Here is a 24,290-nt window from a genome sequence, read left to right on the forward strand (position 1 = left end):
CTTCGTTGACTGAAAACAAATACGTGGAGTAGATGGAAAGAGGTTATTTGGCTTGAAGAACTCAAAATTAAGGCTGCTCATGTTAACGTGCTTAAAACAAAACACAGGTAGGGTATTACAATCAAATGAAAATTTAAGGCATCTGGCTAAAAAAAAGGAGGACAGTTTGTGAGTGAGGCTCTGGTCTGGAGTAGCCCTGTCACGTGCGGTAACCCAAGGAAGACCGGAAGATCAGCTTTTTTTCAAAGAAAGATGTCCAAACTTCTTTCTGATGGGTTTCATGTTTCCCTGCAGTCATGTTGCCATCGCATCTTTTCCTCTTAACAGATGGTGTGGGGTGGGGGTGGGGGCGCTGAGATTAATAAGCACACCACTGGTCCCTAAAACAGCGCATCCATAGTGTGTAGATCAGGCAGCCAGGCGCTGAGCTGCCAGCTCCTCTGCATCATCTCTGTTCTCATTGATCTCTGCCAGCGTGCGAACAAAACGGGTCCACTCGTCATTTCGTGGAACAGCAATTTGCTGGGGGTGGAGGGGGTGCGGGGTAGGGAGAGCACAACAGAGGCATGACTCACATTTCAAGCAGCCTTCAGCAACACCAAGGGAACTGGACTTGTTTGAATTTCTTGAGAAGGTTTCATCTCTCCTACCAAAGGCTGCTTTATGTTTGAACAGAGTGGTGGGCAGCGGCTGTTCAACCTCTGGGGGGGTTGTGAACACCCTGAGAGTCATTGGCCCAGTCTGTTATCGTGTGAGGGTCACAAAGTCAAGGTGTGGCTGGGGAGGGAGCTCAGGATCGGCGGGTGAAAGACAGTTGAAGTCAACCCACTCCTGCTTCATCCCTGAATACTATTTTGTCAAAACCTGTTGAAGTACTTCTACATGTAACACTGTGTACTACTTCTAATATTTTTTCCACTACTTCTGTTGATCAGTAAAGTTTGCGGAGACTCTGGGTCATGTGCACTTCAAATAAATCAAGGTTAAATACTTGCCACGTGTGGGACATGATTAATTTTGGAACTATACAGGAAGAAAAGTATTAGCTAGGCCACAAAATAATTCGAGAATGTAGATAAAAATCATAATTTGTTTTGGTTAAAAGAAAATGTAATCAGAATAAATTGAATCCATCGCCAGTTGAATCGTCTTCAAGTCGTTCCAGCTGGCTGGATCTTTTATCCTTTGTCTTTGTCCGGTGCAAATGACATCAATAGTGTGTGTGATTTAGTCACGAAAAAAATCGGAAGCAGGTTAGAGGAACAATAACAAACAGAGCCTTCCAAGCACTGTGTTTAGGAAGTAATGATGTCAGAGTTACAGATTGTCGCATCGCTCACTGGAGCCGCTGTCTGTGTTTGTACAATTAAAAACAAACACACTGGAGCGATTAATAAGCGCCAACAGTTGTTTATGTTGATCTAACATTAACAGATGTGTTCTCTTGTTAGAAAATCACGATGCTTGGATGCACATGTGGGCTTTTTCGTAAGGCAGCTGCTGTCCGCTCTTGTCCTTGAGGAATACTTTCATTCCTTCTCAGGACAGAAAATAAGAGACTGATAATCGTCTAAACCTGAAGCCTTTCACATGAGAGCTTAAAAAAAAAAGTCTCCACAAATATCAAACAAGTCCAGTTATAACCTTCGGGTAAAGAACCAGATCAACAGACTTTATCATGATAAAATCATAATGCCAACAAAGCTTATACTGTTATTTTCAACAGAAGAAGTCTGTCAAACTCCAAATAATCGAATGGTTATTAATAAAGAAAGAAATGTAAAGACTTCAGATAAATGGTCGAGTCAAGTTGAGTCATGTTTGCTCACCTCTCCAACATCATACACAAGAACTCGTCCGTCAGAGTCTCCCACAGCAATCTCACGTCCAGAATGAGCCCATCTCACCCTGTTGAGGGCCGGGTTGCCGTCCACTGTGATGCTAGCTGAAGGGACCTGAAATGATATCACACCAGAATGACCAATAACCTGTCCCGCTTCCACACATGGGATAAAATGTTTAATTAGGTTTTCCAAGCACTGACAACGACACAAAGCAAAAGAAATGAATGGTAATAGAAGCACAGCTTAGTAGTGTTGATGAACATCATGTTGGAGGTGAGGGAGCGAGTCCACACATCGGCAGAGCACTTCTTTACAACCGCTTAATCATTTGACTGATCATCCAGATCATTTAAAGGCAAAGCTGCCCACTCTTCTCTAATTCTAACCTCCAAACATGCAGGTAATGTCTTATTAACATTCAGTGTTTACTGCTTTAAGAACGAGTTCCTCATGATTTGTTTAGTGTCCCGTACCTCGGTGTCATTGTTGAGGTTCCACAGGTCGAGATGGCCCACACCGTCCACACAAGCAAACAAAGCAGGGTGAGTTGGAGACCACATGACATCATAGACGTAATCTGAGTTATCCTCAAATGAGTAGAGCGGCTTATTGTTCTGCAAAAGTGATTCAAAAAAATACGGTTATTTTAATCCTTTCATCGAGAAGGAAGTTTTGCTACATGACTCTCAACTCTCGCACATGATACATGGGTATAAAATCTGAGCATATGTTTGAAGCTCTTTAGATTCTGGTGCTGATATTTCCTTTAGTGCCATCTATCAGTGACGTGTGAACATATATCAGAAGAGATGCGACTGTACCCCCCACCTCCACCCCCGCCTCTTTATTTCAGCTGGTCTGAGACAAACATGCTAGATTAGAGATCTGATTCGCCCCTCCCAAGTATCAGGGACATTCCTGACTTGAGGATTGTCAGAACCAATTACCCCCCCCTCCCCAATGGTCCTGTAGCGTCAGAGGTTTACAGACATAACATCCCTGACTGGATCCGAGGCTCCCTGATTTCAGGAAAGGAAGAGGGATGGAATGTTGAGCAGAAAGTGTCCAGATGTTGTGTTAGCTTAGCAGCAGCTAACATTAGCAACTTTAAGTCACCTCAAATTGTGTCGAACATGCTGATTCCATGACCTCATCCTCTGTTTTCTTTTTTGGCACAAAGTATATCATGAAACACTCCATGTTTGTTTTTTCTGAAGTCATGTTTGTTCAAGCGGGTCTCTGAGACATCCTAAGAATCTGGACTCTGAAATTATTTAAAATAAACATGAAATGTGTGGTCTTGTTTCTTGATTGACTCATCTGATGGGAGGTTTCCTTACAATTAAAATATCGTGAGTGGTTCCCTATTTAAGAAAAAAACTGTTAATATTGGGAAATCCTCTAATCCATAACAAGTATTAGAAATGAGCATTACAAGGTCACAAGTAACTGTTAAGACTCTGGAGTACGTCAGAAAACCCTCAGCTCTTTGATCTTGTTCTCACCATTAATTGGAATTGAAAATATTGGTTTATACAAGCGAGGGAGGAAACCATTTCCCACACACAGAACGACCAAACAAAACAATACTGAGGTTTTCCTGGGGCTTTTCCCAATATAAAATGCGTCATACCTTGGTGCTCCAGAGTTTGACAGTCCAGTCAAACGAGGAGGTAACAAAGAGGTGGGAGAAGTCCAGCGGCCCCGCAGCTGTGTGGCAGTGGATCCCTGTGATGGGCCCATGGTGGCCCTCGAACATCTCACTGATGCCGGCTTTGCTGTGGAGCGAGCACATGAAGTGGCCGGGTGTAAACATACTGACAGATCCAATAGAGTGTGAGTGAGGAGTCATTCTCACAAGCCAGATGTTGAGTAATGATGTTTAAATCTGCATGAAGGGACGAATCAGTTATGAAATTCCATAGCCTTAAAGCGATACTGCACAAGCACTCACTAACAGGTGCCTTTAGCCCACAAAGACTTCTGCGCCATGCCAGCCACTTTGTACCTACTAAGTCGCCCTCACTCACATTAATACAAAACTGGAATGGTTACAGTTTGCTGTTGTTTTGTTTTATTTTTAAGCTCAAATCAAAGTGTGTGTATTACTGAGAAGCTGGACACAGAAGATGTGTAATATATCGGGCTATGTGCTTGAGAGCTTCTAGCCTGACATTTCTGCTGTTAGTAGCTGTCAATCACCATTAACTTCAAGCTAAATATACATGGCTAGCTCTTTCTGCATTCTGGGGTCACAAAGAAGTGACACAGGAGGTCACAGAAAGTCTGTGCACACCTGTTTGTGAAGACTTGACTTACAGTTTTTGAGTAAAATACTGCTTTAAAAATCAATATCCCTGCCTAGAAATCATTAAGCATGAAAGCTGCACCGACATTAATCATTTACTTATATCATGATTAGCAGCAGGGTGTAATGCCTTATTCATATATTGCAGAGCTGTTACCCAACTGAGGCTCACATAATTAACGTAAAGAGGTAAATACTCAGCGTGAGTGATGCTTATGCATTATTAACTGCAATGAGAGTATCATACCATTGTAAATGAGGTGGAAAATTATTCCCTCAATTACAGAGGTGATTCAGCATTGCAAAAGCTAGCGGCTACCCCCTCTCTGCGGTCTCCAGGCATACTGCAGGACACGTACGCTGCTCACCGGGGGCTCTGATTTAAGCCACATTTCTTCACAGAGGACCATCCGCCTCACTGGCTTAAATGAGAACATTGTGGGATGAACTGCAGTTTCGGTTCTCACTGGGACAACCAACTGTAAACAAACTCTCTCACCCAGAGACTCAAAAGAAGAAGAAGAAAAAAAAAATAGAGCAGGGAAAAAATGATTTGTTTCCCCTGCATGTGTGCCCTGTTTATGTTGAATGACCTTTACAGACACAACTGACAAGCGGAAAAGAAAAACAGGATGACTGGGCAGGAGTGAAACCTCAAACAGCAGGAGATCAAGTGTTGGATTTGTGTTGCACTGGGAAGTGAGTGGGCTATATTTATTTGACACTCGGCTCTAGGTGGGCCTAACAAGCCGCCTCAGTTTCCTGGCGGTGTCCAGCAGGGACACAGGGGACCACGGTTGCTTATGAGCACACCTTCCATGACGGCACGACATGTAGACGGAGCCGTCCTCGCTGCCCACCACAAAATTGTTGACATCTCCAAGAGGGAAAGACATGGAGGTGACAGCTACAGCTTTGGACTGCTTGAACACCAGCTCCATGCTGTCCTGTAGAGGGGAAGGCAAACATGGAACAACATCCATAACAAGCTTCTTCTCAGGCTTTATGTTAACACACATACTGCCAAACACAACCTATAAAATCACTTGACAGTTTATTAATGCAAAACCTAAACTCGACTAGCACGTAGTAAAAAATGGAAGTTTGGCATTGCGGTTCTGGCAGCACTGATGGAATGACACAGCCAGCAAAGCTAATTTCCTTGGAAGTGAAAAATGAGTTGTAGAAAAAAAAAAAAAAAAAAAAAAACAAGCCGAGGGAAATATCAAACTGGAAGGTTAAAATGAGGGGAACTTGGCCAAAATGTTTGACAAGAATGGGCGGATCAGGAAGTATGTGGAATGTAAAATCTAAAACAGAGCATGTGAAACATTGAGCTCAAGTGAGTTCTCCTAATCCCTCTACTTATATCATGGTTAAATCTGCGCTTCCAAACTCTTTAACGTAATTCAGAAATATTCCACTGACCACCCATAGGCCAGAAAAATCCCACACACGTCTCTGGATTACCTGAGGATGCGAGAGCATGTCCAGGCTCCAGGAGCACATCTTGCCATCAGTGGAGATGCTGATCAGGTTGTTGGCGTTCTGGGTGCCCACCACATTCACACAGTACACTGGGTGCTGCAGAGAAAACAGAGGAGGATCTGTTTACCATTCTGTTGTATAACAAGGTGCAAGCTCTTGGTGTTGGCTGTTTATGATACCGTATGTGCTGCTGCTGACAGAGGAGTTCTCTGCACAGGGGTCCTCTTGTTGCTCCTGTTATCCCACAGCACAATCTGGCCCGAGTATGTGCCCCCGACCACAACGTTAGGGTGAAACTTGGCAAACGCCGCAGACATAACGGCAGACTGTTAAAGATAGATGAACGGATAGTTAACGCTGAGCTTAGATGGGCAGCCAACAGCAACCTGTCGGTCAAAAGGAACAACTGAAAGCAGATGAACCAAAGTCTCTCAAATAAAAGGATGATGTAAAATTACAGACTGCGATAAAACAAACAGTAAAACGTCCATCTAAAATAGTGAATTTTCAAAAGTGACGACACTGATCTTCTCCAGCAGGGTAGTTACTGTAAATGAGGGGCTCAACGGTGAAGGCTTGGTCACTTTTATTTTTAAAAATTGACTGAGGAACAGTCAAAAACACCAGGTGATCTCAGGAGGTCAGGCAATACATTCTGCAGCTAACCTTCTACAGCGCTTAATCAGTCATAATTAACATAATTAAATCTGTCCATGGAGTGAGATGTGTTCTCTCTTGTGGGAGATGGTTAGGAGTCTGGCAACCAGTTGTGTTTAATTCATATTTTGTTCTGTGTCGGGCTTTAACATCAGAAAGTGCTTTAGGTGTAATGCACCTCATAAAGTAAATAACATTCTTTGTTTCTTCTCATCTTCACCAAGCATGACTGAAATAACAATATTGCTGCCCTGTACTGGAAGTCCAGTCAGAAAACTAAACAGCGCCATGTCTGGATCCTCAAAATGATGAAAGTGATGTGAAGAGTGATTCACTATGAGCTGCTCTCTGCCCATGGTGTTTCACAACAGTCTCTAGGGGGTGTATTATTGCTGACTGCTTTCGTCTTACACTTAAATGTGGTTTTACTGCAATGAAACATCCCAGATAATACCAGTCAGACTTCATCATGTCTTTAACACAAGATGACGATGCTTGTTTTGACCCTTTATATGGCGCTACTGTTCTAATTTGTTGTATAAGGCTACATAAGTTGCTTAAGTGCAAATGTGACCTTTATGTGAGCCGCATTCATATCGAGGGCGAGACAGCCTGTTAACAGTCCTCCAGTCAGTGTGTCATGTCATATCCTCACCTTTTCTGCGTTGCGCACAGACACGGCAGGTGGAACCAAAGATCTCAAATTTGGACTCACCAGACCAAAGCCCAGATTTCCACTGGTCTAACGTCCATTCCTTGTGTTTCTTGGCCCAAACAAATCTCTTCTGCTTGTTGCTTTTCCTTAGTAGTGGTTTCTTAGCAGCTATTCAACCATAAAAGCCTGGTTGGCCCAGTCTCCTCTTAACAGTTGATGCAGAGATGTTTCTGCTACTAGAACTCTGTGTGGCATTAATCTGAGCTCTGATCTGAGGTGCTGTTAACTTGCGATTTCTGAGGCTAATGACTCTGATGAACCGATCCTAAGCAGCAAAGGAGACTCTTGGTCTTCCTCTCCTTGGGCAGTCCTCATGTGAGCCAGTTTCATTGTGGTGCTTGATGGTTTTTGCAACCGCACTTGGGGACACATTCAAAGTTCTTGCAATTTTCCGGACTGACTGACCTTCAGTTCTTAAAGTAATGATGGACTGTCGTTTCTCTTTACTCAGCTGGTTGGTTCTTGCCATAATATGAATTCTAACAGCTGTCAAATAGAGCTGACAGCTGTGTACCAACCGGACTTCTGCACAACACAACTGATGGTCCCAACCCATTAAGAAGGCAACAAAGTCCACAAATGAACCCTGACAAGGCAAACGTGTCAAGTGAAAACCATTTCAGGTGACGACATCATGAAGCTCATTGAGAGAAGGACAAGGGTCTGCAGTGCTGTCGACTAAGCAAAGGGCAGCTACTTTGAGGAACCTAAAATATAAAACATATTTACAGTTATTTAACAAGTTTTTCTTTGCTACATAATTCCACACATCTTGCTTCATATATTTAATGTCTTCAGTATGTATCTACAATGTAGAAAGTATTAAAAACAAGAAAAAACACTGAAGGAGAAGGTGTGTCCAAACTTTTGACTAGCAGTGTATATGTACACACACACACACACACACACACACACACACACACACACACACACACACACACACAAAATACATATATATGCTCTGACATTTCATTTCAGAACAATAAGAACTGCTGTTCTCTTTACACAGAGCAGACAGACCAAACAATATAAACATTTTACCCTATTTTTTAAAATGGAAATTTAAGTTTACAGTCAAAATACTTTTGGTTTTACCACAGAGGTAAATGACCACCAGGCAAATCTGTATTAAATCAGAGTCTCTGGTTAAATGGCTGTGAGAGTGTTATATCAGACACACTTGAGGTCTTCAGTGTTGCCAACAGCTTGTACATGGAAAGCCTCAACTGGAACCTGCTTTTATTCTGTTTCATCTCAAAGTTACAGAGCTGTTCTGTGATTGTTTCCTCGTTGCCAAAACACAAACACAACACATTCATTCATCACTCAAGCCTCAATAGTGACAGTACAAGCAAAACAAAGCTGTGCCACTGCATTGTTTAGTTTGATAATGACTATACTATTCTTTTTTTTGTGATAATGAATAGTTTTAAATTGTATTACTAGTGTTTGGTTCTGCATGCACGCACCGATTCATCGATCATAATATTTATCATGTCCATGAGTCATTCATCCACAATGGAATTTTTTTGGGGGGGGGGGGGGATTGTGCTAATTGGATGAGAGAAATCTCATTTTGAAGTACAGCAAAAACTGCATTCACACTCCTGTTCAGTTTCATTCAGCTGAGCAATACACCGGCATGTACATCCGCTCTCACAACATGTGGTTCTACTCAACTTGTCTTGCTCTGGAAGCCTCAGGGCAGGCAGCATAATAAGTCTGGACAGAGCGGCGGAGCTCTGCTGCTCTCCCTGCTAGCTGCTCTGAACATAGGGCCCTTGTTTAGATGCGGATGATAACCACCGCCGCCCCACACACTTAATCCATGCTGCAATTCTCGGATTCCATTCAACTCCTGCACCATAGGTCTTTTCCGGCGCCTCAGGAACATGTGTTTGTGGATAGATGTGGCGGAGGTGGATGCCAGCACACTGAACTCACAATGAGGAGGGTGAGCGGGTGTAAGAGGGAGGAGGTTGGGCAAACAGGGGTTGGTTGGCAGAGTTCCACACTTGTCATGGGTGAAGCCACCCGTGAGGATGAGGGGAGAGGTGGGAGAGCAAAAGAGGGGAAGATTAAAAAGAGGTTGTCGTTACCTGACAGTGGAAGACATACTCTGGTGTAGTCTTCTTGTACTTCATGTTCCACACCAGGGCTACACCATCTGGCTCGTGAGGAGCTTCCTCGTTGTTGTTATATGAGGCAACCAGGAGTTCAGGATACTGGTGACAGAAAAAAAAATCAGCCCAGATGAATGTTGGGGGAGGTAGACATGCCCCCCAGGCTTGCCTCCATGTGGACAAGCCTCGCCTGCCCTGCATCGTGCTGCTGAATGCCTTAAAGAATGAGTAACCATTTCCTTTAGATTTATGGCTTGTTTAAGTTGCCCTAAGAACTCTGGTAATGTACGTTTTTATATCCTTTCATAACTTTAACAGAAAGCTACAGATCTGAGGAACACACACTAAAACAGAGTACGCTATTGAGGATCTTTTAAAACACATGAATGAAATACTAACCAAGATGTAAATAAATCATTAATCTCTGTTTCTGCCAGTATTGGATGTGAAATGTACAGTTTGCGACTGCACAATTTCGCATCAGGAAGGTATGGATTTCACTCCAGGCAGGTAAATAGTGTGAACAAAGACTTGGTGTTCAATCACTGTCAAAAGTCATTGTTGGATCATGCAAGAAATGACCTTCGACACCAAAGGAAACGAATCATTACAGCCTCTGAATAAGTGACGATCTGCGTGGGACATAGTTTAGTCTTCCTGAGGGACTTGTGGCTAAAAGTAAATACGGTTACATGAGAGTTTTGTAATCGCAAAACATAATAGCGACACAAAATTAACAGACAATTAGCTTTTGCAAATATTATTTCCGTTCTTGAAAAGCTTCAGTCACTGACACTTTGTTAAAAGGGTTCTATTTTGAAACAAATAAAAACAAGACCTGGGGCGACCAGTCCAGACAGGTGACGACACGATGCTTCGACCAGCGCTCATCTGTGAACTGCCTGTTGAGGCAGAGCTTTGCTCCAGCTTGGATTTCACTGTGGGGGGGAAACAAAGCACCACAAATCAATAAAAAAGACAGGCCGATTCCAAGTTTACAAATACTTAATCGCCCAATGTTTACCCCTCCTTCTCCTCCAGGTCACGACCACTGTAGTCAAAGAACACATCCACATGCTCTGACAGAGCTCGTTCGATGATGCGAGTGCTGTGGTCAAAGAAATCCACAAACTCCTCCGAGTGTAAGATCTGGAGTTTCTCCTCCTCTGTCAGCTCATGGAGGGTCGCTACCCACCAACGACATGAAATGTAGTATTAATGTGACACTTCAGAGAAAAAAAAAACAGCTATTTGCAATTGATGTCAACTACTAAATATGTATCTTAGAAGAGATGAAACAGTTGTGCATCATCACTAGTGGTGGAGGACCTTCGTCTTCCTCTTTCTGGTCCAGTCTTTCAGTCTGAGTCTCGACCACTGGCTGAGGTGGAGCAATTTCTTCCTCCTCTTCTTCATCTGTTGATGAAAAGTGACCTCTATTACAATCTGCCCTCCACAATGAGCTTCATTTTGCAGGCTGCAGTAGTTAATTACCATTCTCCTACGCTAGGACTTGATGTTGTTCTTATTATCAGATTTGTATGAATTTTAAAAGAGTGACTAAAACTAAATTCAATTAAGAACAAAATAATCACACCGCTAGAGAGAGGTTACGTCCCTACTGGTCATCTTCCACCTCCATTATTTTCCTCTTTCAATTAAAGCTCCACCCAGTGATTATGGCTGCTGCTAAAAGACTGATTTTCTATCACCGCCTTGCATGTGTTTGGTTTGTCAGCACAATGTTAACTTTCAAATTGAACCTGCTCCTCTAAAGCAGGGAAGTTTGTCATTTGTGTTAAAGGGACACAGCACAGCGGGTGTCCTGTTGTCATAGGGACCCCTGTTTTTCCCCAGTTGTTAATGAGAATCCAGCCATTCAATAGAAAGTCTAGCTGTCAGTGTAGCTGTTTCCTCTGTATCCCAGTAGCATGTTGCCCCCCTCCAGGCCTTGAGAGCAACAGAGGAGAGGGAGTAGAGCAGCTGCCCGGGTCCATCCCATTGGTCTGGGCAGATGACGGCATGGTGCAAAAGCAGATGGTGATGCTGGGATTGTCTTGCGCTCTTCAGAGGTGGCATGGGGATGGCACAGAGGTTTTCCGCCTGGCTGCTCCGAGACAAGCTTCTCCCTGAACGGCAAGCCTGTGTAATTACCTTCCCAGCAGGAGGTCCTGAAACTTCTATTCAACCTCACAGAATGTACAACAAACTACAAGCCAGACCAGCTGGCAAACTGCACACTGGTTCTACCTCAAAGATGATGAACACGCTTTTTCAAAAGACATCTCTTAGAGACGGTATATAGTCCACGCTTTCAATGTAAAAAAAATAATAGCAAAAGGGAGACAAAAGTGATTCATGTGGAGAAGAAATGCCTGGTTCATGCAGGCGTTTATCTTGATATGAGCCTCATAGCTCGGCGGCAGAATTTCCTTCCTACTGAGATAATCTAAATGATAATGTCATCTGTCACTTTGTACATAAAGTAATTTATCCCCTTTCTCAGAGGGAGTTTTTCGGGAAGAACGTTATTGGGTTGCTCTGATGAGTTTACTGGTTTGATGAAACAAGCCATTTCAATGTACGGCCATACTCTGCAACCAACAGGAGAAGGTTAAAATCTTTCCTTTCAAGGGCCTCAATCAGGCTTAAAGGAAAACAGTAATCACTGTCTTTCAGCTAGTCCCGGCTGTGCTCGTCAGCCCTTTCCCTGGTGAGGCAGCCAGAGCAATCAACCTGCCAGGCATTAGGAGCGGATAGACAATCTGAAAATAAAGGGTATAATGCACCTGCCAGCCAAAATGGCCATTTGGAGAAAAGCTAGTGATCCTGGTGACCCCGCTGGGGATGTGTAGGGGGGATGTTGTGCTGAGGAAGGGTGGGTGGCAGAGGAGAGGGGGAGTTGCATTTAACAGAATTCACCCGGATCATCGATGTCCTATACACTGACACCTCCTCTCAAAGCAGGCCCAATTATGGCTTTTGTACCACTTAAGAAATAAAAGCTTTTGGGGAGAGCCAGACACAGGGGTGGGGGGTGGGGGGGGTAATGACAGGTCTTACACATTGTTCAATATATTAAGGCAAACACGGCATGCGGCCAATGATGTACAAGACTAAAACTAAATGACCTTTGCTCTCTGCTGCAGGTGTCTTTCCCTTCCTCTATGACCAGACAGCACAAAGGTCCGACCACAACACATGCAAAGCACTTCACTCTCCAAACCAACGGCACACACAGGCAACATGTGTACCAGGACTTCTAATGTCCTAAAATAAAATATTTACCATGGCAATTTTTTTAGCATAAAAATCAAAACTTCTGATCTGTTCTCTCTATGTGGTCCACTGCCAGGACGTGATGTTATGTCATATTTCTAAGAAAAAATAAAAACACTACAGATTTTTTTCATTTTGTCACTAGTAAAACTGTTAAAAAAAAATTGTCTACTAAGGGTCGGGTGCTGAGCTATGAAAATCATTACAGATCAACTGATCCAAAGTTTTAGAGGAAAAGAGCAAGATGTAATGTCATCTACTGCAACATGTTCAAGCCAATCATACATTCAGAGCAACGGGGAGCTGAATGCCGTTTCAAATGTGGTTACATCTGAAAAAAAAAAAAAAAAACTGCAGTATTTATAATGTGAAATACAGAGCTTTCCATGACAGCACAACCGACCTGAGGAAACACCTGGTCAAACACAATATGCACAAATACAAAAGCTGAGGAGTTAAGAGTACTTGTTGGCCCCATAGCAGCAGAAGCTATCATTACCAAGTACCATTAGGTGGCGAAGTGAATTTCAAGATGTGAACTTTACCCAACCTTACCCAACTTCCCACCAGTGGTTACACTTGTCTTTCCCGACACGGAGATGAAAAGTTCACAACGGGCCAACAAAAAGAAAACAGAAGCCGCTAAATCCAGGTCTTAAAGATATATCTTATGGATAAAATGGAGACTACTAAATGACACAAAGACAAATAAAAAGGTACATATATTGATATCAGACACCCACACAATGGTGCAAAAGAAAAAGACCAAAGCAGACACCCACACAATGGTGCAAAAGAAAAAGACCAAAGCAGATTTTCTGTTCCAACTCGTGTGCTACTGTATGAGCAAGAGACACAATAGACATTTAATCATTAAGTGCATAAAGGCTATCCACAATTTGAAGTGGCACTTTAAACAAGAAGGCCATTAAGGGCTTTTGTGATTTCAAGTTGTGACCTTGCTCTGAATTCAGTGATTAAAACAATCCCTTTCAATTAAATATTAGATTTACTCAACTGCTCTACATGCTCATAATGCCGACATGCCTTTTTAGTGCTGCACCAGGCCAACCGCGCCAAACCCCCCAACAATATCTTATTCAATAATTACGGCCTCTTGTTCAAGAGTGCATACTGATGCTGCGTATTATCTACTACCAGTGTATTCTGAGGACACTGTAGCAGCAGCCGTGCATTCACTAGTCTGCAGTTTTGAATCACAGTGGAATAGTACTCATTGGAACATCCTCTGCATCTTCTTTCTACATTCACAAAATGGGCAGAAAAGCTGATGACTTGAGGTACTAACATGGACCCCATTGAGCACAAACATCTTATCCTGTGAAGTGAAGATGCGCTCTCATTGGCTCTCGAGGATCTTTGATTCACCTAGAGAGGTGATGCTGGAATCTGAAATCTTGTACTCCTTTCTCCAGACTGCACTGTGACAAGTGGGAATCCTCGGTGTGTGCAGTGGCCAGGCCACGGCAGCTGCTCCCTCTAATGCCACCGCCCGCTGACCTTGAGAGTGCTGTGCCGTTGCCTCCTTTTGACAACATGATAAATCGCTCAATCAGAGAACAGGCCTGACACCACCTCGCACATCAAAAATGCACAGAGGGGAACACGCCAGGAAGGGGATGCCGTCTCATCGAGTGCCAGAAATGATGGTGTGAAAATGCACAATGTCACAGAGTGTGTTTTGTTATGTGCCTGTGCAGTGAAGGGAGAAGACAGGGAAGCGAGGGAGTTGATGAAATGATTACATAGTGGCAGCGAGGGGAAGGGGGCCTTGTGTTGAACAGCTGGCAGAAACCATCGTTGTTTAACACAGTTTTACAATGCCCACTAGAGTCCAGGCTAGAGAGCGATGAGGAGTGCAGGGATGCTCTTCATCCTTCACCAGTTCTGCTCATAGTTTTCCACAATATCACACAATTTTTTTTCTCTCTGTGAGCCACAACAGAATTCTCTTCACATCAACTGAGCAAACAACTGGCCATGAGTATTCTGTTTCACATCCTAACCAAGCTTTCAGGGACCCTTAAAAAGACGCGTCAGCTGATGCATATAAATTGAGCAAACGGCTAAAATGACAGACTTGTTCTGGTGGTTGGAGGGAATGTAAGATCTGTGACTGGCTGTGACATCTCTTGGAAGAGACGAAAAGCAAAATCCTACTCAGGATTTCAGTCAAGCACAGTCTACCACTCCTCATTTCATAAATCGACCACCAAATGAGCAGCACGCTCATAAAATGCTGTAGATTTTGGAGAACATGTGTTCAACATGTGGATGGCAGTGTGGCTAACATGAAAGTTCCAGTGCAGCAATTAAATACATATCGACAAGCTTCAGAAGCAGTAAATCGTTGTGTGTGCAGTGCTTCCTATCTTCTCTGCCAATCTTATTTCTCCTTCCTGTCACTGGTTCTCTCATCCTGCTCATTAATTATACCGAGGCAGAGTTGGTTGCAGAGCTGCATGTGGACTTCAGAGGAGCAGAGAGCTTGTCTGAATTTAATCTCTGCTCTGAAGTCTTATGTTTCCTGGGCCTCATTTTTCCCTTTACTTTCATCTCAGGATTCGGTCGGATCACTTCCGGGACCTTGTTGAACACTCATGATGGGAGAGGCAACTCCTGCACACTTTTTATGCTGTGAGGTTTGTGGAAGTTGTTTGTCCTCCGCCTGATTGTATTGTATTCTTCACATATGCTATCAATGTGTTGATGACTAATTTGACCTATCATGGTCTATTCTGTTCACAGAACAACTAACTGGCCAATTTAGGATAGTGATCCCCTGTTCTTCTTGGTGTGTCTTCCAATTTTTCCACCATTATATTTTTCCCTTATCACACTGAGAGTCTAAGCCAATTCAGATTAATGACACGCAAAATGGTTTTGGAGCATTGCAAATTGCAGCAGTGTGAGACCGCTGGTTGCAGACGTAGTCGCACAGAGGCTTGAGGATTCACCGTCTAATCTCCTGCAGTGTTAGAATGTTGACAAGATGCTGTCATTTGCAACCAGACTTGCTGCGAATCCTTGAACTGGCTTTAAGAAGGTTGGACAAATATTTCTTTTAAGCTGAGGAAAACTTGCGATGAAAACATACGTGGTGTTTTTTGTGGCATTTTATAAATGGCAAAGTGAAATTAGCATGAATAAACACAATTTTTGGCCTGAAATTCGCAGCAGTTTGAGTTTTAGAGCTATGAAAACTAGAGACTAACAATAATATCGGCACAGCATCGGCACTGGGAGATATCGGTCATTTTTTTAAATGTATCAGTATTGGTTTGATCACAGTTTTGCTCAAGTCCATTTAACTTGGCTCATCGTCTGTTTATGATGAAAAAACATTGCATTAAATGTACATATCATAAGCAGAAAAAAGAAGACTATCTTTAATATTCGCAATGTTTAAATGTGTTTGTCAATACGTAAATATCGTATAAACTTTTTTTCTTTACAGATGAGACGGACATTGGTGTACATCGGCTATCTGTAACATCGGTTGTAAAAATATTAGCATGTTGAATATCTGCCAAAAAAATTCAATATTGTGGATTCCTAATGACAACACAAACTCTGATCAGTATCAGTCCTGACCTCCATCACGTACATGAATGATACTGGATCTTTCTGACATCCAACAGACCAATATAGTTACAACCAATTTCACCGATAATTTCGCTGACGGTATTATAAGCATTAAAAACAAGCTGAGGTGATATTTTCACTTTTTACATACTGAAAACACATGTAAACATGGTGAACTTAAGACATATTGTTTATAAATATATATTAAAAATAAAGGATCAATATTTCCACAACATAAAGAATAAGACTGTCAATCGAATATATATCCAAAGCATTGTTTCCTTAACATAAGCAACAGATGATGAGGAAAGACGGAGAGACTTGAGCAATACTGAGCCGACATAAATGAATGACCCACAGCTGCTGATACCAGTGATGTGCTGATATTACTAGTATCCCTTGTCAAACTGGGTTGAACATCTGAATATGATCCACAAATCCACTTAGCAATGAAATGATAACACCATTACTTACAATATAAAGACACGTAAATGTAATAGTGTAAACAGATAGATAAACAGATAAAATAGTGCAAAACGAAAATGGTGTTAAGACAAATATGCAAATATCTCCCTGCCGATTACATTTCCAAGTCTTTGTATTGTAAGTAATGGTCATGGTCATGATATTGATGGTAAATAAAACCGTCACGGGGAGAGTTTGTTCTTGCTATATGATGGTCATGGTACGATTTAGCACCAATGTATGTGCAGTTTGGATGCGTCCACATATGCAAGCACAGATTATCCAAGGTGAACCTGTGCAACACCATGTGAGGGTCACCTTCTTTTGGCTGAGTCATGACAGGTGTCTGGGTCTCTTTCGAGTAGGACACGGTTTCACGAGGAGGGAAGTCCACGTGAGTCACTTTGGCCATTCCTAGTTTCGGAGTTCCCCGCCTAAAAGAGAAGAACAACTCAGACCTTGCACAAGCCAACATTGCTTTTGGAAGTTATGATTATAACAGAGCAACAAACAGAATTATTGCAATCATCTCAAAAAATAATAATCTCATCTCTTACAAAAGGAATAGGGTGACCAGATCTCAACACACCAAATGTGGGACACATTACCATCACTAATCTCAAATTTTGTTAGAATGTCTTTGCACCTTAAAAAAATAAACATGTCTGCTATGTCATTTAGTTCATGACATCTTTATACTTTGCTCTCTGGTTGATGCAGTAACAGTCAAAAGACTAAGGACATAAAATAAATATTTTGAATTCAACGATCCCAAAATCTCACCCTGATTTAATAGCATAAACATAAAAGGAAGCTTTCACAGTTCCCATGATCTTATTCCTCTCCCATCCAGAGGACCGTTCAAACATCTCAGCATATAATCTGATAAACAATAAACCAGAACAGGTTGCTGGCATGAGATTAAAGTCATGGCAGTCAACAAATATTAAAACATGTCCTGCAACACGGCATGGGAGAGACAACAGCCAAATGAACTAGTTTATATAGACATTTTGGAGTTAATTGTGTCTAACTGGGAATGCTGCACAGTGCAGTAACACCGCTCATTTCAGCTACTGTCACCTTGTTCATATTTGGGTCTCAGTAGAAACTCCTCTATAACTCAGGCCGTCTTTTTTAGAGCCTTATTTTTCTTGAGAGGGGCTTCACATCATGTTCCCTCCATGAGAAATTGAAAAATCCCACAGGCTTGGTAAAAATATGACTGAGAATTACCTACGCTGGCTTCATCTTGTTTCCCAGTCTTTGTTGCATCTCCTGTTTTGAAATTAGTTTCCATTTTTCCACCATATTCCACCAGAACTTTCCTCAGAGTCTTTGATGCAGCTTTGTAGGTGTAGATATTGGCTACAAGATGGCAGGTCAGGGACTGCGACTGCCAATCAAACTGCCACAATTGGATTGACAGCCCTGCTGTTTTGCCACTAAAAAGCCAGATTTGAAATATTCGCCTGTCCTGGCATCTGTAAACTAAAATGGGCTCATATCCTCAATTTGCAGAATGCAGGATTTGGGTTGAAAAGCGGGATAGCTGGTCACCCTCAGGAGGATCAAAGTAGGTAAATGATAGATTGAAAACGTCTTCAAATTAGTTGAGCAACCATACTCTCGGACCACTAATGCATGCATGATTTGACTATCCTGCTAAGCTGCATTAATCGAGTTATGGCTCTGAACGACAAGTACTCATGCTATAGATTGAGAGAAAGGAAAATGACCAGGAAAGGAGAGAAGAGAGTGTCCAGTACCCCAGCTCAGAATCAGAGTGAAGTTGAAGAGTGGACGGGTCAGAGTCCCAATGCAGAGTCCTGGTTAGTGTCACAGCAACAAGGCAGCATTAGTGAGAGAGACAGGCGAGCACAAATGAGGAAATAAAGTTAGCCTCATGGCTCACAACATGCAGATTGGATCCTTGGTCACAAAATCAGTTAAATCTGTTAGCAAAACACACAAAACAACTCAGTCTGGATTTTTAATCATATTTTTGCAGGCTTGAATCTGCCTACACAAAACCCAGAGGTGGAGGAACTTCTCTGGTTAAAATGCATGGCCACACAGCCCCTGTGAGTGTGATGATACAGAGTGTGTGTGCAGGCAGCGGGGCTGATACAGCGTGAACTGTGGCGCACCGAAGGCTCTGAGTGTTGTGTAGGCAGAGAGAGGCGGAGAGGGAGAGGCAGAGAGAGAGAGTGAGGCAGAGAGAGAGAAAGAGAGAGAAAGAGAGAGAGAGAGAGAGAGAGAGAAAGAACCCTCAGGGAGAAAACATGACCTCCATGTGTGTAGGAAATGGCCATGCTGGTGAGGGAAATGAGTCAACACGTAGAGGGAGCAGCTCCCTGGGCCTGATGGGACACTGGGGGGGCTTGGATTTCAGCTCAGGGAAGGGGCTCTAATTAGGGGTTAAGAAGTCCCCCAGGCATCACAGCAGCCTGCTGTTTTATTGTTAATTTAAGATCCTACTAATTCAACGGCACACAAATTAAATAAACATGTACTCAGTTGGCATAAACTTGTCATCTGTCACTGTAATGGTATGAGACTTTTTTTTAAAATCCCAGTTGCACAATCATGTTTTATATATATATATATATATATATATATATATATATATATATATATATATATATATATATATATATATATATATATATATGTATATATGTATGTATATATGTAATGTATGTATGTATGTATATATGTATGTATGTATATATGTATATATACATATATATGTATATATATGTATACATATATATATATGTATATGTATATGTATATATATATGTATGTATAACAGTTGTCCATGTTTTGAATGATCCCAGTGTAAGAATAAAACAAGGACTTCTTGAATGAATGCTCAAAATATGCTCACTAATTATAGTGCATCCCGTTTATATGAATCAGGGTTGAAAAAATATTAGGAACAAATAGCTGAGTGCAGTTCAACATCACCGCAAATTACAGCCTTCAAAACCTCTCAATAAAGACGGAAGATCATAATCCTCATAAAGGGAGGATTTATTGCAAGACTACAAGTATGTTTTTTCTGCGTGTACCAAATAATTTGGCAGTACATTTGAGGCGAACTGCTGTTCAACACCTATGCAATTTAAGCCACTTGAGTAGCTGTAAGAAGGAAACTGATGTCATTTTCTTGCTTGCAGAATAACTTTTGTGGCAAAGCACACAAGAAATGGTTGGAGGAAAAAGTCCTTGTTGCTTACAAATGAGGGGTGGCATTGTTTCAACACGTGTAATGTTCTGTGCTACAAACAGGGACAAGATTTTTTGATGCAAACGTTTGCTGAGGGATGCGTTCTGCTTGTGTGTGTATACCTGGGTCCCACAGCTCCGTCAGAGTCCTGGCTCCCGGTCTCACTTGGCGTGCCCACCGATTTGGCGGTGGGAGACATAGGAGGAGGGACTACACAGAGAGATACAATAAGCATCTGTTACTATGTAAAGATGATTAGCTGCTCCCAACAGAGCAAATGCATCAGTGCTGAAGATGTAGCTTTGTTGCGTCAAGAGGTATCAAATCATTTAAGGTCATTTCTTGACAACGACAGTGTTCAGAAGCGTGCTGCTTCATGTGCACATTCTGTGAATTACATAAAAGAAAAGGAGACAAACTGTTACATAGACAAAAATAAATATTTCAGTCATTTCCATCCTCAGTTTGTTTGCTTACAGTCAGACTTCTGAGGATTATTTTATGGATCTCTTCTGCCACCTGCTGTTAGCACAGTGTAATGCTCTAAAAATGCAGTTCTGGACAATAAATCAACATTAAAACAGTACTGCATGTACATAAATAACTAATACTGTGTTCTGTGCTGCCACTTTTGCATCACATGGTTAATGGCCATTTTCAAGAATCTACTTCTATTCAAAGAAGAGAACGTTTGTTTGATACATATATCCAAGCTCCTCCTCGTGATGAAACTGTTACCTCACACTTTATTTTGTTTAAGGCCATTTACTTGAAATTTCTGCCATACAAGGCACTACGGTGGGGCACTGGAGAAAAAATGTGTGTGGTATACAATTCATAGTGGTTGGATTTGAATGGTTAAAGGTTAGAAACAGTGGCTTTCAGCGTTAATTTTGAGGATGTTGACATCTATGGCAAACGAGCAGAATAAAAAAAGATTGTTCTCTTTATCATATCTTAAAGGGTATGAAAAATATTTATGAAAAGAACAATCAAATGATCAAGTGTTGAAGGGTTTGCTCGTACGACACAGGAGCAAATAACAGATGACTTGCTGTTGAAGATTTAGCACCTCAAGAGCCAAATATTTCCCTTGGGAGGAGATCGAGGTATGAGTAGGCTGAAAGTTAGACTTGTTGCACTAGTAGGCAAATTTGAAGGAAAATGCATTCTCTGAGATGTGTGTATTCAGGAAAAGTTAAAATAAATATCCATGTAAAACTTTTCTTTGGTATATTTACTTTAAACTGATGAGAGACCATGGGGTTTGACAAAACAAACATTCAGCCCATCGGTTAATCTCTCCTTCCCATGACTTTGTTTAAAACTACCCAGCTTCATTTAGATTTTCCAAAATGTCTTCAGCCCTGAAAATGCCATTTTCAAAATTCAAGACCTCCATGTTACTTTGCTTAAACTTGAGAAGTGCTGTACAAATAACATTATCATCAACATTAGTGATGGATAATAAACACCTGTTTGCAAACATGATGACCAGATCATCTCTGTAAAGGCAGACTGTATCAATTGTGTTTTGTTTTTTTTTAACACTTGCCCTAAAGGTCAGATAACAAAAACTATGATTAATGGTGGCTTAAATGAAGCCATATAGGCTAATATTAAATGACTGTCAACCAAAATAACCACGGACACATTTACAACAGCCATTTTCACCTCATGCTTGTTCCTGACTATTTCTATGAACTTTTGTCATGATGAAATGAAATATCTGAAAGTAAGACGATGACAAAGTGTGTGAGACATGCTGGTAGCTGAGCTGCTGTAAAAGTTCATAAACAGATACAAAAGAGTATGCATGAAAGTGGTAAGTAGGGGAATCTTGACAACATGCCTGTAACTGGAGATATTTCATATCCTATCAGGATAAACAACGTACCGGCAGGAACATCAGAGCTTATGCCCATACTCTGTAGAAGAGCATCAGCTTCGCGCCTCTTTTTCTCCAGGTCGGAGTCATCCTGGTGAATCGCAGCATCTTTCAGCTGCTCCGCCTGTTTCATCATCAGAACATAACAATGTGTCACTTGCTACTGGAATTATTGATGGATCCACATTACAGTGGGTGATTGCAGACATGCAAAGAATTTAAAACTTCTAAATTATAGTCTTATTTGCAATTTTAATGGTAGAATGAGTTCAATAATGAGGCCGCAATAGATAAAACTCAGTTTTTCCATGTTTGTATCATAATTAATAAGAACTTTATTCTCAGCCAAAACAGTAGATTAGTCAATATAATTCACATACAGTAGATTACCGAGTTGGTTCATTAACTCACAAGCAATATGACTGTCAAAAGTTGATAAGAGCGAAAAGACACTAACTTCCAAAGTGCCTGGTTTTATCCTCCTACACGAAGAACAGCAATTGGTAGATGTCCATCATCTGTGCTACAAGTATCATTTGTCCCTGACCCTGTAGTGATGCTAAAGATCGTCTCTATCATTTCCAGACAAAATGGCAGGGTGAAAGGAAGTATAAAGCTTCCCCTCTCATTTAAAGTGAATTACAGCTGCAGGGGTCAGCAACACTGACCACAGTTTCAAGTTTTTTGTGTCTTCCTTTTCCCTTTTTCTTAAAAAAAGGAGCTAAATGCTACCCTTCAATGTGGTACAACGCGGAAAAAAGAACTTATGGACACTTGACAACTTATGGACAACAACCAAACTTGTTAATACGTAATGAAACACAAGTGCTTGCATTAGTTTTTGTCAGTCTATGCCCAAACTGAGAGCTTCCATACAACTGACAAACTAACAACTGAAAATGAAAAACATTTCCTCTCCCTATGTTTATAGTAATATCTTTAACCTTCACATCATTAGATTAAAATCATCTACACAGCTATATAAACACAAACCTAAAAATCCTAGATGATTGAGAAAAATAAAATACAATTTTAATATCACTTTTAAAGATCAGCTTGAACTTCATCTGAATCAAAATTGTAAATGTTTTAATTTTTTTGTTTATACCTCCTAGATTCTATAATACAATATCAACAAAAATATTTAGCATTCAGGAGTGTTAAACAATAATCATATTTTCAAATATAAATTTAGAAAGCTTTGAAAATGTTGTGCATCACAGTAGCTGGGTTTACCTATGATGTCTTACAGATTTATAACACAAATCAAAGTCCCAGAAATCAAATGTAGTAAGATTATTTGCATTTCAGTTGAAAGGGGTGATTCTGCAATTCTCATGCAATGCCATTTATGTGTTTGTATGTATGAATTTACCGTCTTTATTTTGAATCCCAAAGCATAAACAACATGTTGAACATACCTCTTTCTTCTTGCGCTCCTCCTCCTTCCTTTTCTTCTCCTCTCTGATTTGTGCCAAACGCTGCTTCTTCCTTTCAAGCTCTGCTTTCAGCTCGCTCTTGTCAGACATGATGCCACAGCTGTGAACAAACAACATTTTGTTTGCCTTCGTGTTCTTATAATAATACATGTTAAAATATACAGAAAGATTATGCATGGCAACTAAATCTCGTGTTTCTCGTTTAATAATACCGTCCCTTAACAAGTGCAGCGCCTGATTGTTGATGGTCTCAGTCTCAGTACCATTTTGAGTTGTTTGGTGACAGTTAGCTACACAACTCTACTTAGCCGATTACTTTGAACGGAGAACTTACTAATGTATTCTATCGTACTTTCCGGGGAATGTGGGTTTCTTTTTTCTTTGTATGACTTCCATCAAACATGCCATTCAACGAAAGCATGTCATTGTCCAGCAAGCAGAAAGCCCCACCCTAATGTTAGCCGCAATCGTCCTCACCGGCTGGTTTAGCACAGTATAAGCATTACATAATTTCAGGGATACAGCTCTGGCTTACTGTGAATATGTTCAAACCCTTACTCAATATCAAATTATTATTTTACTTCAATTGTAAAACCTTAGTTTCATAAACTATATCAACTCGCCTTGACCGCTGCTACGGTTAGCCTTACAGGGGCAGGCTAAAGTGCTAACTTGAGCATCTTTTAATACAATGAGTAACAACAAAGCCAAACGGAACCCTGGTGCAAGGTGGTGTATAACTCGTGTATTGAGTTAGAAGTAGTAATGCCAATGAAAATGTGATTGCACAGCTCATTCGATTTTTTTTTTCTACTGAGAAGGTGTGCCGTGGGTAAGCTAAGTCAGTGGTAGTTAGCTAATACAGTTAGCAACACCCGCAGTGCTGTAGTGCGTTTCCACACCTACTGGCTGAATAAAATAACTTGACCTATTGCACAGTGAAAAAGAAAAACGTGTTATCATGGTGTGATAGTACTACCAACACGAAAAGGAGTTGTAATTCACAAACCTTGGGGGTTTCGTACTGACAGCAAATGCCTCTAGCCAACCACCACTCACAACAAACGGGCTTTCAACCAACCACGGGTGCCCCGGAGGGCCAGACCATGCGTTTAGCGTTAACGTGGCTGTCATCTGAGGTCACGATGAGACTTGGAGGTTTTTATGGATAGAATTTTAGTCGGTTATTTACTTTGTTACTAAATGTTACACAGCACCAATATGAGCATTTATCTAACGGATA

At 41.4% G+C, this 24,290-nt stretch overlaps 1 protein-coding gene across 2 annotated transcripts; it reads right to left on the reverse strand.

Moving 5' to 3' along the window:
• Window positions 1-328: 328 nt before the first annotated feature.
• On the reverse strand, window positions 329-24,194 carry LOC147252383 (dynein, cytoplasmic 1, intermediate chain 2a). 2 transcript variants are annotated; one of them, XM_086220670.1, is made up of 17 exons: window positions 24,057-24,194; window positions 23,030-23,147; window positions 21,618-21,732; window positions 19,843-19,930; window positions 18,255-18,314; window positions 16,804-16,919; window positions 10,465-10,551; window positions 10,160-10,322; window positions 9,974-10,073; window positions 9,112-9,237; window positions 5,820-5,966; window positions 5,623-5,736; window positions 4,966-5,099; window positions 3,478-3,622; window positions 2,318-2,458; window positions 1,830-1,955; window positions 329-522 (listed from the first exon to the last, which is right to left on the reverse strand). In XM_086220670.1, exons 1-17 carry the CDS (start codon window positions 24,179-24,181, stop codon window positions 409-411), a joined length of 2,019 nt encoding a protein of 672 aa, XP_086076796.1. In that variant the 5' UTR covers window positions 24,182-24,194; the 3' UTR covers window positions 329-408. The 2 variants fall into 2 exon arrangements, with proteins under 2 accessions (XP_086076796.1, XP_086076797.1); XM_086220671.1 differs by lacking the exon at window positions 18,255-18,314.
• Between the last annotated feature and the right edge of the window lie 96 nt (window positions 24,195-24,290).

Source organism: Aulostomus chinensis, chromosome 12 (genome assembly GCF_037954235.1).
Source record: "Aulostomus chinensis isolate RoL2024-O1b breed Wild chromosome 12, RoL_Achi_v1.0, whole genome shotgun sequence".
In the NCBI taxonomy this organism is placed as follows: Eukaryota; Metazoa; Chordata; class Actinopteri; order Syngnathiformes; family Aulostomidae; genus Aulostomus; species Aulostomus chinensis.